The 17908-nt window shown below is 44.6% G+C and overlaps 1 protein-coding gene across 2 annotated transcripts; it reads right to left on the bottom strand.

Annotated features, from left to right (window-relative positions):
- Positions 1–10354: 10354 nt before the first annotated feature.
- Positions 10355–17436, bottom strand: Btf3 (basic transcription factor 3). 2 transcript variants are annotated; one of them, XM_005356438.2, is made up of 6 exons: positions 17309–17436; positions 16701–16769; positions 14137–14250; positions 13667–13868; positions 11288–11344; positions 10355–10656 (listed from the first exon to the last, which is right to left on the bottom strand). In XM_005356438.2, the coding sequence occupies exons 2-6, from the start codon at positions 16767–16769 to the stop codon at positions 10610–10612; spliced, it is 489 nt and encodes a 162-aa protein (XP_005356495.1). In that variant the 5' UTR covers positions 17309–17436; the 3' UTR covers positions 10355–10609. The 2 variants fall into 2 exon arrangements, with proteins under 2 accessions (XP_005356495.1, XP_026639657.1); XM_026783856.1 differs by lacking the exon at positions 17309–17436 and adding an exon at positions 17066–17220.
- Positions 17437–17908: the final 472 nt, after the last annotated feature.

The raw sequence follows: 17908 nt of genomic DNA, 5'->3' as shown, positions 1-17908 counted from the left end.
AAAAAAAAAAAAAAAAAAAAAAAAAAAAAAAAAAAAAAAAAAAAAAAAAGGTGGGGTATTTGAACGCATCCACACCCCTCGCCTGGTTACCAAAGGGAAAAAAACACCGTCACAACGGCAGAAGCAAGCGACTGGAGATTTGCACCCAACGACTTTAAAGGTGCTAACCTGTCATCCACCTGAGCGGAGAGTCTTATGTGTTTCCGGGTCCGCCCAGCCTTTGTCCTGCGAGGCTTCTAACTCGCAAAAAGTGCTTGTCAGGAGGAAGCTGAACCAGGGCATATAAATTGCTCTCTGCTGCCCTCTTGAGTGAGTAGCTTGGGTTGCATTGGCTGCTGCCTAGACTACAAGTGAGGAGAAACAGTGGGGCCATACAGAATGCCCTTGTGCGCTCTTCTGCAGAACAACTGTCGCGACGTCTGTGTGAGCGCGTGCGCATCTGCTTCTGCCAAGGGACTGAAGAGGGAATTCGCACTTCACACCTTCGCCGGCTCCTAGTCCCAACCCCGCCCGTCAGGCCTGCACAAGCTCCTCATCATTCGGAAGGAAGCCTGTCTGCCTTTTATCAGTAGCATTTACATCAGATCTTTGAACACCCTTGAAACCCTGGTGCTAAATAATCAGTGTCTTGCTGAATCAGCGTTTTTTCTAACTTGGCACTCATAATTGCAGCATTTAAAAAAAAGCAGTTTCAACTGAGCGGCATGAAGTGAGATGACCCAGCTGGGCTAGGGAAGACTGCATGAGAACCTCTGGTTTTGCACACTGTTTGATCCCATCCTTCTTAACTTTATAATTTGCGTGATGTTTTGCAATATGCATATGTGTAGGCTAGTATAGGTGTATAATTTATAAATAAATATGCATATATAGTGGAGAAATGCTAACTGCATTTCATTTAGTTATTTTGCTGATGAAGGAACAGACCATTATAAACCTTAGGGAGTATTCTAGAAGAGTGTGTTAGTCAGGGCTCTCTGGAGTAACAATTTCTAGAATGAATAGTCTCATATACATAGAAAGGGGATTTATTAGAATGACTTACACGTTACGGTCCAGCTAGTCCGACAAGGGCTGCCTATGAAAGGAAGTTCCAAAACTCCAGTAGTCATTCAGTCCACGGGGCTGGGTGTCTCAGCTGGGCTTCAGTATACGCCCCAAATCCCAAAGCAGTTTCTGATGACAGTGAAGGCATGAACTCACCAGTGAGGCGAGAGCAAGTGTCTCCCATGTCCTTATCTAGGCTGCCAGCAGAAGGTGTGGCCCAGATTCAAGGTGGCTCTTCCCACGTCAAAGATCCGGATTAGAAGTGGGTCTTCCCACTTTGAGATTTAATTAAGAAAGAAATCCCTCACAAGTGTGCCCTGTCATTGGGGTTTTACTTAATTCCAGATGTAGTCAAGCTGCCAACCAAGCATGGGCATCCCAAGTCCATCCCTGCCTTGTCAGTTTGACGTACAATCACATCTCCTTATACCATGCTTAGTTTCCAAATGAAAACAGTAACAACGTCAGGTGAGCATGACTGTCTGCAGAAAGCGGTGCAGCTGTGGCTCTGACTCAGCCACTCAGTGAGTTGAGGCTCCTTCTCGTCTAGCCTGGGAATACCCTACATACTCCTGGAACCAGGGGTCTGCATCTCGTCTTGACGTAGAACTGCTATTCTCAAGGTCTGCTCTCTTCAGATGTGCACACCCTAATCTAGCCTTGTGTCGAGTCGGTTCTGCAGATCCGGGGTAGAGCTCTGGAGTCTTTATTACCTTCCATAATTTGACATGGGGAGCCTAAAAACCACATCATAGCAGAAGTATCCCCCACTAGCCGGAGCCCGGAAGACAAGTTTGAGGTCACCGACACCTGAAGAGTCAACCTCGGTGGCTCCTGTTCCTTTAAGCCTCTTGCAGCTTCATCATTGCATCTGCCAGAGAGGCCCCCATTCATCACAGCTCTGGCTTCCCAGAGGGTGGGGTAGGAAGCCATACACAGGAAAACCTCCATTGTCACTGTGGTTAATACACATCTGGCATTCTATACTGAGAAAGTCACTGTTGACACTTTGGCTGGTGACCACTGTTTCTCCCTGGGGCCTCTGTAATGCCTTGCTCTCTTTCATGTCTGTGTATGGCAGGTCCCACCAGAAAATGTCTTGTGGCTTCCTGTGTGGCATTCTTTGTGCTTGGAGTGGTTGCCATAGTGATCGCTGTTGGGATCACCTTCGGAATACCGACGAGGTCTGCAAGTATGTGTCAGCACACACACATGTATTTACACTGCATGTTTGCACAGTGGGTGGACCTGCTGATGGGGAATGAATGGTATGTGCTGTGTGCCAGCCATCAGCCATTTTGCACATCCTCTTGCTATCCTCCATCCTGCAACGTGCCTGTTAGGACAGTTATGACCGACACTCGGGGAGAGAGGACAGCTTGCCCTGGGATCATGTAACTGTGAAGTAAACAAGCCAGCATTCTAACCCAGGTCAGTTTGACGCTGAAGCGCACACAGGATATGGTCTCTACCTTCAAGAAATCTCCACTGTAAATAGGGCAATGGGAGGTGGAACAGTGTATAATTAGAAATTAAATTAGAGGGAAACCAGCAAGGACTGGTGATGAAGGGACGTGGAAATGAAACCGGAGCTGAGCCTCGTAGGGAACCCCGAGTTTAGACTGTTTCAGGGACGTAAAAGACACGGGCTCTGTCCTGTGTCAGATCTGAAGTGTGTGAGGAAGAGGTATGAAAAATAACCCCAAGACTCCAGACCAGGTGTGTGTGGGGGGATGCAGGCGGGCCACAGGTTCAAGTCAGCCGGGACTACATAGCAAGACTATCTCAAAACCAACCAACCAAACAACGACAACAACAAAATGCAGCCCGACAAGGACACACTGTTGCCAAGCACAACACCCTGAGCTCAGTCCTCGAGCCCCACGTGGTGGAAGGAGAAAGCAAATCCTGGAACTTGTTCTTAAGACCCCCCACGAGCACTGTGGCTGGCAGACGCACACACATGCACATGAACACAAATACATAAATGTGAAAGAATTCAAAACCAAACCTCCTAGAGAGTAGTCAAGAAATGGGTGTTGAGTAAAGAGAAAGCTGTGGTCCAGCACCACACAACTGTGGCAGTTATACGTGTGTGCACACATGTATAACCAATACTCCCTCGCTCACCTCCCAGCGTGAGACTTTCCTCTGCTGTGCTGTGCTTTTTCCATTGCTCGTTTGGTTAACTCCTAAGGGGTTTAAGACCAAACTCAGATGTCCCCAGGATCTCTATACCAGACAGTTCCAGCTGTTAGATTCTGGACCCACCACCCTGCTTTCTCAAAGAGCCTAGTGAAGGTCAGCCCCGCAGAGATGCTGCAGCCAGCCCATCCTGTAGGATGTGGGAACTGCGCTTCAGTGGGAGACCCTTCACACACTGACCTTCATTAACCCTGTCTCTCCAAGGGCATAGACTTGCATCAGGGTTTAAATTTCTCTGCCTGTGCTTGACTCCGCCCTTCTTCATAAGGATTGCCCCAGGTACTAACTCCCTACCACAGAGTCACATCTCATCCCATCCTGGCATCAGTTTTTCAGAGGGTCCAAAGTGATACCAATTCCTTCAGATGACCAGAATTAAGGATTCTTGTTTCTAAAACCACAATGTCACCGCCTATTGGATCTGGTTTTATCTATCTCTTAATTGTTCAAGATGAAAAGGCACCCTTATCAAGCAAACGCCAAGCCAAGTACCTCAGATATCCCCCCCACTCTGCACAGCCGAAAGGGATTATGGGGGAAGACACAACTATGCTGAGATACAAGTGACACCAATGCTGTGGGATATTATTTGAACTGGGCAAAGGTGTGTTAATTTGTTCACGCTGTGGAACATTACTGTGTGAAGGTGTGCTACATTTGTTCCTGCAGCATTTGTCTAATTGTGTAATTGTGTTGTTGTTTCAGCTTGCCTGCCTAAGGCACCTACCTGATTGGTCTAATAAAGAGTCGACTGGCCAATAGCTAGGCAGAGAAAGGACAGCTGGAAGTGGCAGGCAGAGAGAAGAAATAGGAGGAGAAATCTAGGCCAGGCAGTCTCCAACCAGACGTGGAGACAGCGGGAAGGAGACAGTAGGAAAATAAGATATATAAAAATAAAAAAGAAAGAAAAAAGAAAGAAAAGAAAGGTAAAAAGCCCTGAGGCAAAACATAAAGAAAAACAGGTTTATTTAAGTTAAAAGAGCTAGCTAGAAATGAGCCTAAACCAGACTGAGCATTCATAACCAATAAAAAGTCTCTGTGTCATGATTTGGGAGCTGGTTGGTGGCCTAAAAGAAAATGCCTGGTCCACATCAGTATTTCTATAGCTTAACTTCTTGAGATGTTTAAAAAGAGCTTTCCCTCTCAGATAAGTAGATTCTGTTATATTTGAAATACTATCATTTGGGGGATGAGGGTGTAGCTCAGTGGTAAAGTACTTGCCTAGAATGTAGGAAGTCCTAGGTTCTGTCCCCAGCACTACAAACATGAGGCCTGGTGCCACAGATTTGTGATCACAATACTCCAGACGCAGAGACTGAGGATCACACTCATGGTCAGTCTCAACATCTTCATCGGTCACCATCATCATCAGTCAGAGGCTAGACTGTAACTTACTGGTTGATTACTTGCCCAGGATGCGCAAGAATCTGAGTTCAATCTCCAGGACTTCCAAAAAGAAAAGTCTCAATTTAACTTTACTCACAATATGACCATGAGGTTGACAAAGTTACCTTTGTTCTTAGCTCAGCTAAGAAAATCATAGGATGTTTTTCCTATGTGTAATGCATCACGAAGCTCACACCAGGAACCAGGCCTGTTGACCCCTCATCTGCCAGGAGTGAGTTTACACTTGTTTGCCAGATGCCAATTTTTGTTGTTGTTGGCATCTAAGGAGGCTGGAAAGCATTAGATGCCCTGGAACTGGAGTCACAGATTATTGTGAGCTACGATGTGGGTGCTGGGAATAGAACCCAGATCCTCTGGAAGAACAGCCAGTGCTCTTAACCACATCTCTCCAGCCCAATGCCAATGGTTTTGAGGGAATAGGGAGAACTATCAAGTTAAAAAAGACCTGTGCCTGCGGAGTTCTGGAGTATGGGTGGGAAAGGCAGGAAGAAAGAAGAGGAAATAGTGGGGACAGTGGCACAAAGTGGGTGAGCATAGGATATCCAGCATCCCTCTGTCTTTCAGGCTGGACGTATCACCAATGCAAAACAGCGTCACAGCAACCAGGCTTCCTGTGTGAGGACCGCACGACTTGCTTGCTGCCCTCTCTGCTTTGTGACGGCAAGATGGACTGTAGCGGCGGTGGGGATGAGTCTGCCGCCTACTGTGGTGAGGCGGACCGGAGTTGGCTGGTTCTAGTCTATTACTTTTGGGGGGCCCACTACCCAGTTCCCAAATAAATACACAGAGACTTAGTCTTATGAATGCCCAGCCTTGGCTTGTTTTTAGCCAGCTTTTCTTAAATTATCCCATCTACCTTTCTGGGCTTTTATATCTCTCTAGTCTATATTCCTTTCTTTACTTTGTACTCCGTGGCTTGCTGTGTAGCTGGTGTTCTTTCTCCTTCTTTCCTCGTTCCCTGATCTCCTTACCCAGATTTCTCCAACTTATTCTCTCTGCCTGCCAGCCCCATCTAATCTCTCTCCTGCCTCGCTATTATTGGCCCTTCAGCTCTTTATTAGACCAATCAGGTGTTTTAGGCAGGCAAAGTAACACAGCTCCACAAAGTTAAACAAATGGGACATAAAGGAATGCAACACATCTTTGTGTCATTAGACAAATGTTCCACAGCATAAACAAATGTAACACATCTTTAACTAATATCCCACAACAGTGGACAAATTACCCAAAGTAAAGAACAGTAGCCAGGGCTGGGCCATGTGGTGCAGGCCTTTAATCCCAGTACTTGAGAGACAGAAGCATGTGGGTCTCTGAGTTCAAGGCCAGCCCCAGCAAGATCTATACAATGAGACCCTGTCTTCAAAGTAGTAGTAAGCTAAAATTCAAAACTACCACTTAAACATTTTCACGAATAATTTTTCCATGAGAAATCATTTGTTTGTACAATATAGGCCACGTGCCCAACAGTCTCCCACAAAACCTGATTTTCAAGTGTGCCGGCCAGAAGACATGGGTCTATGTGGACAGGGTGTGTGACATGAGGAACCACTGTGGGGACTGCTCGGATGAGTCAGGTAAAAATGGAACCCGTAGCTGATCTTTCTAGTGGGTTCTGGGAGTGGCTGCCCTTCCCCTTCAATTACATAAATGAGCTTCCATCATTCCCTGGGCTTCAGGGAGCTCCAAGGTAGAGAGCAGGCTTAGGCAGACCAAATCGTTCTGGTTTCCATTCCTAGCCCCATCACCAAAAGCAAATAAAGAGGGAGAAAAGGAAGGTAGGAGGAGGAAATGGAGGAGAAGGGGGCGGGAACTATATTATTTCGTTAGTTCATGTCTATTTAAAGTGGACGAGTTCTCCAGCAAAGAACTTGACAAAGTTAAGTTATTCCGTAGGAAGCTCTTGTATACTATCAACTTTCATTTGGGTTTCTTTGCCAACTTTGAAAGATGTACGAAAGATTTGCTCAATACTATAGTTCCCAGACTTTTCCCTCTTCGCTTCTATCCTTGCCTCCCATCGTGGCTTGACACTGAGCTGCACCCATGCCCACTTTACAGGCAGGCCAGGTCCCAGCTATTAAACACAACTCTGGAGCACGATGGCTCCAACTGATACATGGGAAAGCTTCATCAGAAACACAGAATGGCCAATCAGACCTTTGCTGGTGGTGAAGGGTAGAATGGAAATTCATCCTTGTAGTTAAGAAGTCTGGCTCTGTAACAAAGGGATGAAAGTGTAAGGGCCTTTGTTTCTGGCTAGCAGCCAATTAGAAAAAAGCCTGGTTCCCCTGCTGATTGATTGCCCCAACTCAAGAGGACCCTTCCCTGTTTCCGCAGCATGTCAGTATGTTTAGTTTGGGCTGATGGGGAGAGGCATATCGTCTCTGGCTTTTCAAACTATGCGTAGAATCTTCAATAATCATCTGCAGTTTTCCCATGAGACAGCTTCGCTAACATTTTTTTAAACCTGAAGGGCTTTTCTTGTCCAATAGCATTTTTTCCCCTTCCCGTTGACATTTTAAGTTATGCTTCTAAAAACAAACACAATTGTCTAGTTTCACAGTGCCCGGCGTGCTCGGGCTGGAGATGCGATACTGTTTTCTTCGCCGACTGTGCCTGCATTCCCAGAAGTCGCTGCAGAAACGGCGTCCAAGACTGTGCTGACTGGAGCGATGAAATCCTGTGCGATTAGGTTTATAACCGTGGTTTTGGAAAAGCTGAAAAATGTCTCTGCCTGACTTCTCCAAAGTACTGGTGTGTCTGTCTTCTGTGTTTACCTTCCTGGAGTGTAGGGTAGGGAAGGGCTAGAGAACCTGTGCCCGTTAACAAAGGAGACAGGCAGAAATCAGATGCAGCTAAATTTAGGTCCCTCTTCCAGATAGCCACAGAGTTGTGTGGGAAGCACACACGTCCTCTATTTAACTAGGAGGGTCACCCTAAGAGCTTTTTTTTTTTTTTTTTGGTTTTTTTCGAGACAGGGTTTCTCTGTGGTTTTGGAGTCTGTCCTGGAACTAGCTCTTGTAGACCAGGCTGGTCTTGAACTCACAGAGATCCGCTTCCTGTGCCTCCTGAGTGCTGGGATTAAAGGCATGCGCCACCACTGCCCTGCCCTAAGAACTTTTAGATGGAGAGGTCTAGCTCACTAGTGTATAGCCCTGGTTTCAGAGCTAGCAGAAAATTTATTGTTTTTAAATTAGCGTATAAAAAATTAGATGGCAGTTTTCGAAGTGTTTTAGCAGCTAGCCTCCACCCCTTGTAACTTGCCGTCTGTGGTCCCTTCCCATTTGTACATGTCCTTCGGTCCCCACCTCCCCCTTCCTCAGCATCTCTTTACCCTCTCTTGGTCTCTTTTCTAGTCTTTGAAGGCTTTATGTTAATTCTCATTTCTATATTCAGGTATGGATTATAAGCTAGGGCCTGCATATTAGACAATATTGGTTTTGTCCAAGTTTGGGTCACTGCTTAATGTTTTCTAGAACCACCTGTTTTCCTGGGATTTCTTTACAAAGGAATAAAATTCCACCAAGGATGTATACCACAATTTTCATTATTCATCTGTGAATGAGCACTAGGTTGATTGTTTCCTTGCTTTTGTGAACACAGCAGTAACGAGCCTTAATGTACAAGTATCTTGGTCAGATAGTTCTGAGTCCACTTAGAAATAGTATAGCTGGGTCATATAGTGGTTGTTTTTCAGAGAAACATCCTTACTGGCTGTAGTCATTTGCACTCCCACCAACCGTATAATTAGGGTTCCTTCCTCTTTGCTACAGCCTTGCCAGCACTTTTTGCCAAGTTTCTTGAAGGCAACCATTCTGAGTGGGTGAGTTGCTACCTGTAGTTTAGTTTGCATTTTCCTGGAGTCTGGGATAAAGCCAGTCCTAACCACCACAAAAATCAAGACAAGAACAGTCCCTCCTTTACTCTGCCAAGGCCTAACATCCCTCCAAGTGGGGAGTGACCTGGGCTTGAATCTTATTCTACTACTGAAGTGGCCGAGACTCACTCAGATAATTTCACCTCTTCATCTATTCATGGTCCTCCTTTAAGATTTTAATTTTTAGGAAACCAATCGTGCTTGCTGTCCTTCACCAGTAGCAGCTGTGGAAATTACAAACACTGCGAGGATACGGTGGATTGCGCTGCTGACACTAGCTACTCTAAACAACTCCATGGCCACCCCAGAGACAGTGCCGCCCTGTGGCTGATGTAATCTGTGGTAGTTAATGTGCATCACTTCCCAGCCTACGCTTGAGGAGCAGCTGGTGACGGGCACCTTTTCTATCACAAGGCTGGCAAATGCTGCTCCTGCAATAAAGTAGAGCAGCAGCAAAAGCATCAATCAGATGTGATGAACCTGAGGCAAAGCTCTTCCTTTCCCAAAGGGAAATTCCTAAGTGAACCATAGCTACCAACACACTATATAGGAACAATCAGCAAACAATTGTGGGGGCTGAGGAATCCTCTCTGGTTAGGACAAAACAGGCTTAACCTCTGTACTGGACAGACCCAGCTGGAGACCCTTCTATAGATCTAAATCACATCACAGCCAGTCAGAAGCCATCTCTACAAATTCTGGGCATGTCAGTGCCACCTAAGTGTTTGATTCTGAGCTGAACCAAGACTGTTTCTAACTATGCTACTTAAAAAAAATCCAGCTTAGCCATTCCATTTGCTTGGATTCTAAAAATGAGTTTTCCCAGGTACGAATTTTATCCTATTTCCTATGCCAGTATCGGGGAGTGCCCCATCACTGGGCAGGCTGTAATGCAATGTGTTTATAACCTGACCCATAAGCGTCTAAAGTCATGAGGTTTTGTTTTGTTTTAGCAGTTGAGACTTCAGGATCCTTGTCACTGTGGCAGTCTACCTTAAGGGAGGACAGAGTAATTCTACAAGTCCCTAGCAACTTTATATTTGGCACAACTAACTCTGCACAGTAACTCTGGGATGCAGCACAGCACCCTGAAAGGGAACTGCAAGCCATAATATGCATTTAAAACCATCTCTAATAGTAAAGGCAATTCTCAGCTCTCCTCTGTGCGCTGAAGTGCAACGGCTGCTACTAATTCATTAGTCAAGGGAACTTGCCCGGGATGGTGAAACTGGTCAATATTCTGATTATGGCGGCAGTTACAGTGTATGTTAACAGAGCCTTTAGTAACAAAGTATCAGGTTAAACATATGAAATGGAGGTACTAGTTCCTACTGCATAAACTTAAATGAAACTGGGCTGGAGAGATGGCTCAGCAGTTAAGAACTGCTCTTCCAAAGGACCCAGGTTCCATTCCTAGCACAAACATACATGGAGGCTCACAACCATCTAAAGCGGAGTTTTCCAGGGATGCAATTATCCTCTTATGAACTCAGCAGAACAGGCATACTGCACACGGTACACAGAAAGGCACATAATCTTTAAAAAAAAAGAGGCATAAAGATTCTATATGCCTTACAATAAACAATACCAAAAGGAAAAAACACCCTGGCTTATGTACAGAACACAGTTCTCCTAGCACACCCACCACATAGAGCATGAAAGCCATAAGGGTTGATGAGAAGTGAACTCTCCAACACACCAATTGTGGAATTTCACCAAATGCTACCAGTATGACCGCACACCATGATCAACTTTCTATAGACAACTGCTTACTGTGTCTATAAAGCAGTGTCAAGTAAATAACAATAAACCATATACTAGGCAAAGAATTTTATTAACCCTTTTCCAAACTTTATTTCCCAGGCTTCTTCAGCTTAATTTGCTGCAAAGAATGAATTGTGTTTAAGCAAAAACTGAAAAGAGCTGCAGTGTCCAAGGGGCTTGGGCTTAAAAATATTAGCGATCTAGATTTGATCAGATCCATAAACAAAAGACCTTTAAAAAGCAGCCATGATATAAAATAGCAGCTCCTGTAACTTCTGCAAGAGTCAGTTCTTCAGAAGTCCCCTCTGTTCAGTTTGCCTCGTTCTTAGAAGCCTCATCAAAATTCTCCACCAGATCTAGAAAAGAACCAAACAGTAGACATCCTGAAAATAAGCCAATTCTACAAAATAACTCAGATATTTATGGAAATGATCTCAAATAAACCTCAAATGAGACCACGTTGGCATGGTAATAGTGTGGTCTGGAAAAGCTAACAGAGTGAGCATCATGTTTAAATACTCTGTTTATCGCTCATCCTCTCTCAATTTAGAAACTAAAAACAATCGATACGATCAATAACAAACAGAACTAAAGACTACCATGGCATGACCAGAGTCTAAGGCTTCAGGACATTTATTTGTCTGTAGTGGAAAAATTATGATTTTTTTTGTTCTTCCACATGACATGAACTCAATTTAGTTGGACATGGTGTCACACACCTGTATTCCCAGCACTCAAGAGGCTGAGTCAGAAGGTTCTGAAATTTGAGCTACATATTGAAACAATGTTTCAAACAAACTATATAAAAGAGAAACATTGCTAACACTAGGAATGTAAGCTCCTCCGGTTCTGTGTTTCAAAGCAGCTTGAGCCCTAAGAGCGGCTGATATCCTGCTCACCCACGGTCACTGCTGTAACTCACCACCACCAGCCTGTTAATTTTTTCTGTAAAGATTCATTTTTCTCCCTTGCCAAAGTGATTCTTACCTGGGACTTCATCATCATCATCCTCTCCAGTAGCAAGTGGTGCTTTTCCATCCACAGCTGTGAAAGAAAAATGAAAATGTAACCAACCTATCTTTGTTTTTTTATTTTTTTTTCTGAGACAGGGTTTCTCTGTGGAGCTTTGGAGCCTGTCCTGGAACTTGTTCTATAGACCAGGCTGGGCTTGAACTCACAGAGACCCACCTGCCTCTGCCTCCCGAGCTGGATTAAAGGCTACCACTACCCAGCACCAACCCATTTCTTTAGATCAATAAATGTCAATCAAAAGGAAACACCAAGTTACGACTTGTATTCATGAAGGCAAGTGACACTCGAGGTTTCAACCTATATTACCATTAACATAAAATTTTGATGGACACAAACAAATGACCAGAACACAGCTAATACTAATTCTGCATACAAAACAGTGAGAACACTGAGCGTAGGGAGTGCTCAGGGTATAGATAAAACCACACACCAAATTAAGGTTAGGTTGATTTTGGGAGGGCAAATGAAGAGGTCAGTCATTTCCCTAAATATTCTGTGCATGGTATAAAGCCTAGTAAGTACTGAAATAAAATATTAAAAAAATTAAGCCAAATATGGCAACTTAGACCAACCACCACAAAAGCTGGAATGCAAAGGCAAGCCTACTGTGAACTCCAGGTCAGCTAGGGCTACACGGGGAGATCAATCTCAAAAAGCCATAAAACGGAAGAACAAGAACCAAAGGCCAAATTCAAAGTGACTTTCAACTGTTATGTAACCACTGTTCCTCTTTTCTTCCCCCTTTCCTTTTTGAGATAGTAGGAACTATACTCAGAGCCTTGAATAAACAAACTAGCAAGAACTCTACTACTGAGCTTCACCGCTCAGTCTATTTTAATAAACAAATAAATAAATGAGGTACTTTAATTTGTCCATGCTTTCAACACATAAATTTTCAACTTGCAGTGCTACTATTTCAGCCTCCCCAGTGGGTGGCACTGCAGTCATGGGCCATCACACCTAGGCCACTCTCATCAAACAGAAAGGTGAGTTCTGAGAGCAAACCGTTCTAACCTGCACACCCATCAGTGGAAATTTCAAAAGCTGATCTCAAAGTTCCAGATGGCTTAAAACATCTTGATGCCTCCCCCATAACAATAAAAGCATAAAGTGAGTCAGCATCTAACAAAAACAGCTGAGGAAATAGCAAGCCACAAAGTGAACCCCTTGAGCTGCTTCTGCATTCAGATTCTTAATTTTTAAGCAAAAGTAAGTAAGTAAATAAATAAGTCGATCAAGCATTAAATTGTCATACCACCTATGATGGCTAATCTTGGTTAACTCGACACCAAGGGGGAAGAGGGTACCTCAAACAAGGAATTGCCTCCATCAGATCAGCCTAATGGCATGTCTGTGGGACATTTTCTTTATTGCTAATTGATGTAGAGAGATCAGCCCATTGTAGGTTAGTGTCATCCCTGGCCAGGTTGGCCTGAGATAAGAAAGGCTGTCCAGGGCCAAATGGTCAGCCCTGAAAACATACATGTAACATTATATATACCAAGTAGGTTATATTTAGGAATACACACACACACACACACACACACACACACACACACACACACACACCCATATAACAATGAAATAAAGGCTGTGAATTTGAGCCCGGGAGTAGCCAATATAGCAACATTTCTCCATGGTTTTTTGCCTCAGGCTCCTGCCTTGGCTTCCTTTGATGATGAACTTGTAAAGTGCAATGAAATAAAAATAAGCCCTTTCTCCCCAAGATGTTTTGATCGCGGTGTTTATTGCAACAGAAATCAAAAGAGAACACAGCCTGTTGTACATGTAAGTCAACTAGGCTACAGTCTGCCCTAAACAAAATCCCAAACTATAATTTGAAACACCAGAATATTGGCAGCTATCATCTATATTAGCAATTAATTATGTGTTTATAAATACTTAAGAGCCCCCAAATCACCAAACACGAAGACTGTAAATAAGATGGCATGCTAGTTTTACTTTTGTTTTTCTGAGACAGCATGTCTGTAAGTCTCGAACCCTTAATTCTCCCTAGTTCAGCCTCTCAAAGTGTTACCAGGTGAGTCACCACGCCCAGCCTGTCAACTTTAAACCTAAGCACAGCAAAATACAAAATTGACAGTTTTTATTTATAAGTAAAGTTTCTAGTGTGATTCAAAGCTAGGAAGCTGGTAAAAAACAAACATCCACCAAACCAAGAAAAACTAGACATATCACTATAAATGAGACTACATAAAAAAAATTAAACGTGTATTATTCTTGTAGGTAACTAAGTTGGTGTTCTACATCTAAAGACATTCTTAGCAATTCTGAGCACTGAGCTCAAACAAATGCAACCCTAAGGATACTCACATTGTTTGGGCAGAGCTTCAGCCAGTCTCCTTAAACTAGTCAGACTGTCTGCCCCAAGCTGGTTTAGAATGCTGGGAAGCATTTCTGTCAGTTGCTTTGTCTCGGCGTGGCCTGTAATGGTGAAGGTGTTTGCTGCCAGAGATGCCTGAACTTTAGGGTTGTTAAAATGGATCACTGTTCCTTGGTTTGTAAACATGTTCACCTAAAAGAAAGAATATAATTACAAGTAACATTCACCAAAGATTCCTTTAAAGTCAATAATGTTTTTATTAAACTAAAATCTGGCTGATTGAGTTTTCCCTTTAAAGTACAGGAGACAATTTCCCTGGAAACTGCTTTCTGGCTTCCCAGTTCCCCAGATACTCAAACATCTAATGGAGCACAGATTACAGTGCTAACAGCAGGGGGAAGACAATTACCTAGCCTATGATCATTAAAACTTTCCAGGTACGTCATGCTTTGGCACTTACCTCTTCAATACCAGAGATATTGTTCACCCCTAACTTCTTTAAGGAGAACTGCAGTTTTTTATCATCTGCTGTGGCTGTTCTGTGAACCACCTTCTTCTTTCTGCGAGCAGTTCCCTGGTGGGAGAAAAAGGGCAAACAGCAACATTTATACCACAGCAGTCTACCCTAATTTTTTCCAGTTCTTTGCTTCTGTGCAAGATAATTAACCAAATGGAACATGGTGGTGCACACCTTTAGTCCCGGCACTCAAGAGGAGGCAGAAGCAGGTGAGTATCTGTGAGTTTGAGGACAGCCTGGTCCACATAGCAAGTTTCAGACAAACCAGAGGAAATTAGGTTTCAAATAAAAACAAATACATAAAAAAATGAAGGGGAAAAGTTACCAAACCCACAAACTATGAAGTTAAAAATGAAGGTTAAGATGGAAGTATGGGAAAGGAACAGCTTATGAATTCTTCCTAAGTACTAGTTTGTCAGATGCAAAAATTTTTTTTACAGGTCCTAATATTTTAAGTCTTTTAAAAAGTGATCAGAGGTAACATGTACCAACCTAAATGAAACCTTATTTATACCTTTTGTTGAGAAAAATCAAGACCTCAATTAATACACATAGATGAGATAGTAAACAAAATAACCAATGAATCTGTATACAAACCTCTACTACAGCCAAGAGTGGAAAGCTAAAGTTCTTAACCCACTGAGATCTTCAGGCCAGCATCTTCTTTGATGTCCCTTAGGGAGACCAGCTGGCCAACACCCCAGTGGAACTAGGAATGTGATCCCTCTTCCCCGCATTGCTCGGCTCCCTCCCTAGAGCAAAGTTCTTCTCTATCACCCAACCAATGACTTCCACGAGCATCACTGTCTTTCCTAGTTTACTTTTCTTAAGTTATTCTTACTCATTTTTCATAATCCTGTTCAAGCTACTATCCAATCTGTCTTCAAAGCCTCAACTCTGCACTAAGTGTATGACGTGCTGTCACTCCCAACTATATACTATGAAGACTTCTGTAATACCAACAATACTACCAGGAAAAGATTAGATTCTAATACAGGCTACCACCTACAGATTCCACACATTTCACAAATGGAGAATTTACTATGTTTAGATAAAAGAGTTGTCAGTTTTTCCATTAGACACTGAAAAGGGTCTTGAATAACATTCACCTGAAAGTATGTCAATCTAACACTGATTTTCTCTAAACCTCATTCATACTGTAAGGTTTCTTAGAAGGTACAGAAAAATGTTCTGGTATTATGACTGGAAACATTGTCTTAGCTTAACAAACACTAGATACAAAGTTTCCTGTATCAGATTAACTTGGAAGGCTTTCATTTTTCCTAGAGATGCCCCTCAAAGTAAAGCCAAGTGATTAGAGGAACAACCTTACACACAAACACACCACTCCAAAAACTATACTGTAAGAAACAGTTTCTCCACCCAGCACCTGAAGGCACTGCCTTAAGGTAAAGGACAAGAACCATCTGATGCTAACGTGGAAACTGAGGACTACAATCAGGAGGATAGTAACTGCTGGCCAAGTCCGCTAACTTAGCAGAGCTGTGTCTCATTTAACCTATGTGCTACATCTGGTTATCACACAGAAGATGCTCCTGAAGGTAAATGTTTAAGTTAGGACAGTTTAATAGGTAATAAACTCGTTCTACAGAAGCTCCACAAGCTTTACCAAGAAAAGACATGCTCTGATTCCCCTAGCTGCCACACAGTGTTAAACACCAGGAATGTGCTAACGCAATACAGGAGACTAGGGAGCCCTTCCGCCTGGAGTGGACTGCAGACCAGCGAACACCAGGTTCACTAGCCTTCACTAAGCTCAGTATCCACCAGGAGTAACCAATTAGCCAACACATTTTCTTTCTCCCAGTGTAGAATAATTACAAAGACAGAACAAAAACAGACACGTGCTTAGATAGTATTTTCCAATATAACATTGACTGATCATGAATTCCAAAAACACACCAACTAAGGAAGGTATCCTCAAATACCCTGGAAAGGAACGTTGAACATTTAGTTTAGAAAGCATTACAGACAGGTCTTAATTTAAAAAATTAAAAGTAAGCACTAAGCAGAACAAGAAAACCAAGATATTCAGTTAACTTACTTAAAAACAACAATAAACAAAGAAGGAATGAGGACGCAGTGCTGCTTGCCTCGCGTGTACCTGAAGCCATGTTTGAGCTCCAGCACAGCTTAAAATAAGGAAAATAGAGAAGGCACCAATTTTGTACAAGTCAAGGGTAGAGGGTGTGGGTGTACAATGACTTTGGCAGAGAGCTTTCTGCAGTAATAAAACGAAATAAACGCTTTTGTTTGTACGCTGTAATCTTAAAACCACGCAAGTAAAGTTACGTTTTAAGTGTTATTTTCTTCTCTACTCAATTACTCTCCCCCAATAGACAGCCGCTCCGTTTCTTTGTGTCTCGTCTCCCTTGGATTCGCTAGTTTTGCTAACTTCCCCGACTAACCAAAGTGACAAAACAGCGCGTGAGATATAAAAAGGGAAAAACAAAAGGCAAAAAAAACAAAAAGACAAAAAAACTTACTTTCCCACCAATGCGCACTTGTGCCTGCAGCTTGGCCAGTTTTTCCTGGTTCATGATCGTTTCTTTCATCTACAAAGAGAGGAAATGCTCAGCAAGGAACACTCGGCCTCCCTCCCGCATTCCACGCTCGTTATTTCCCAAGACACCCGCGGGAGAACGCCCTTCGCAGGCCGAGGCCTGGACCCCAAATTCACCCCGCAAAGCTCCAGAAGGCGGCACCGAGCGAGCCGGGTGAGCACAGTCCCCCTCGCCCTCCCCGCAACACACATCGACCGGCATCGCCCCCACCCCGCCCGCGGCCCCGGCAGCCCTGGGCCTCGCTAGGGCCCGCCCGGCCCCGCCGCTCTCCGCAGGCCTCGCGGTACCTGAGGCTCCTGTCCTCGGGTCCCGCCGAGAGGTGGAGGAAGAGACGGCGTCGCCTCGTCCCCAGGGCAGCCGCCCCTTGCTCGCCCTCGCCCCCGAGAGTCGGCCTGAGCGGGAGCGCCCGTCCGTCGCATCGCTTTCCTCGCCTCAGCCCTGTCCCTCCCTGACTCGCTCCAGCCGGCGACTGTGCCCGCCCCCGCTCCCGCCCTCCTCCCACGCCGGCGTCCACAGCCCTTTTTTTGTACCTTGTCGGAGTGGAAATGGGGCCGCGCGGGGGACTAGGGTTCGCGCTCAGGGGGTCTCGGGCGGACCAGCTGAGATAAGGCGCACACACGCGGGGACGCAAGATGGCAGCTAGAGGGAGGCCGGAAGTGACGCGTCGCCACTTCCTCCGGAACTCAGGAAGCGGCCTTGGCGGCTCTGCGCACGCGCGGCCGGGCCCCGCGGCTAGGGTGCGGGTTCTGGGGGTTCCTTGTTCTCTTTCCTCGTGTGCCGCGGCGGGCTGGGAGCAGCGCCGGAGAGCTGGGAGCCGCGGACACTGCCGGTCGAGCTGGGAAAGGCTCCGTGCCGAGCTGTTGTTAAGTCGGTCTTCCCTGCGTCCACCCTAGGGCATCCGGCTTTGTCCAGTAGGCAGCAGTGTCTGTCTGCTTAATAACGGGTGTAAATAAAGAAAACTATCAAAAACAGGGACGCTAATGTTCCTTTCCGAAATTAGGTGGCTTGAGTGACGTTGAAAATCGCGATTCAAAATTTCTAGAAAGCGTGGCCAGAATTCATCCCATAGCTCCACCCTCTCAGAGCAATTTCATCCATTCAAGGTTGAAACAGTGTTACAGACTTTTAAT

This window comes from Microtus ochrogaster, chromosome 19, assembly GCF_000317375.1.
Source record: "Microtus ochrogaster isolate Prairie Vole_2 chromosome 19, MicOch1.0, whole genome shotgun sequence".
Classification (NCBI taxonomy): Eukaryota; Metazoa; Chordata; class Mammalia; order Rodentia; family Cricetidae; genus Microtus; species Microtus ochrogaster.
Note: the sequence above shows the minus strand (reverse complement) of the source record. Positions and strands in the feature narration are given on the sequence as shown.

Excerpts from the sequence above, each read along its gene's own strand:
- Btf3 (XM_026783856.1), bottom strand. The coding sequence starts at position 17,197 with ATGCGACGGACGGGCGCTCCCGCTCAGGCCGACTCTCGGGGGCGAGGG. Across the intron at positions 13,869-14,136 it reads ATATCTCTGGTATTGAAGAG|GTGAACATGTTTACAAACCA; the intron begins GTAAGTGCCAAA and ends TCTTTCTTTTAG. Across the intron at positions 11,345-13,666 it reads TGAAGCTCTGCCCAAACAAT|CTGTGGATGGAAAAGCACCA; the intron begins GTGAGTATCCTT and ends TTTCTTTCACAG.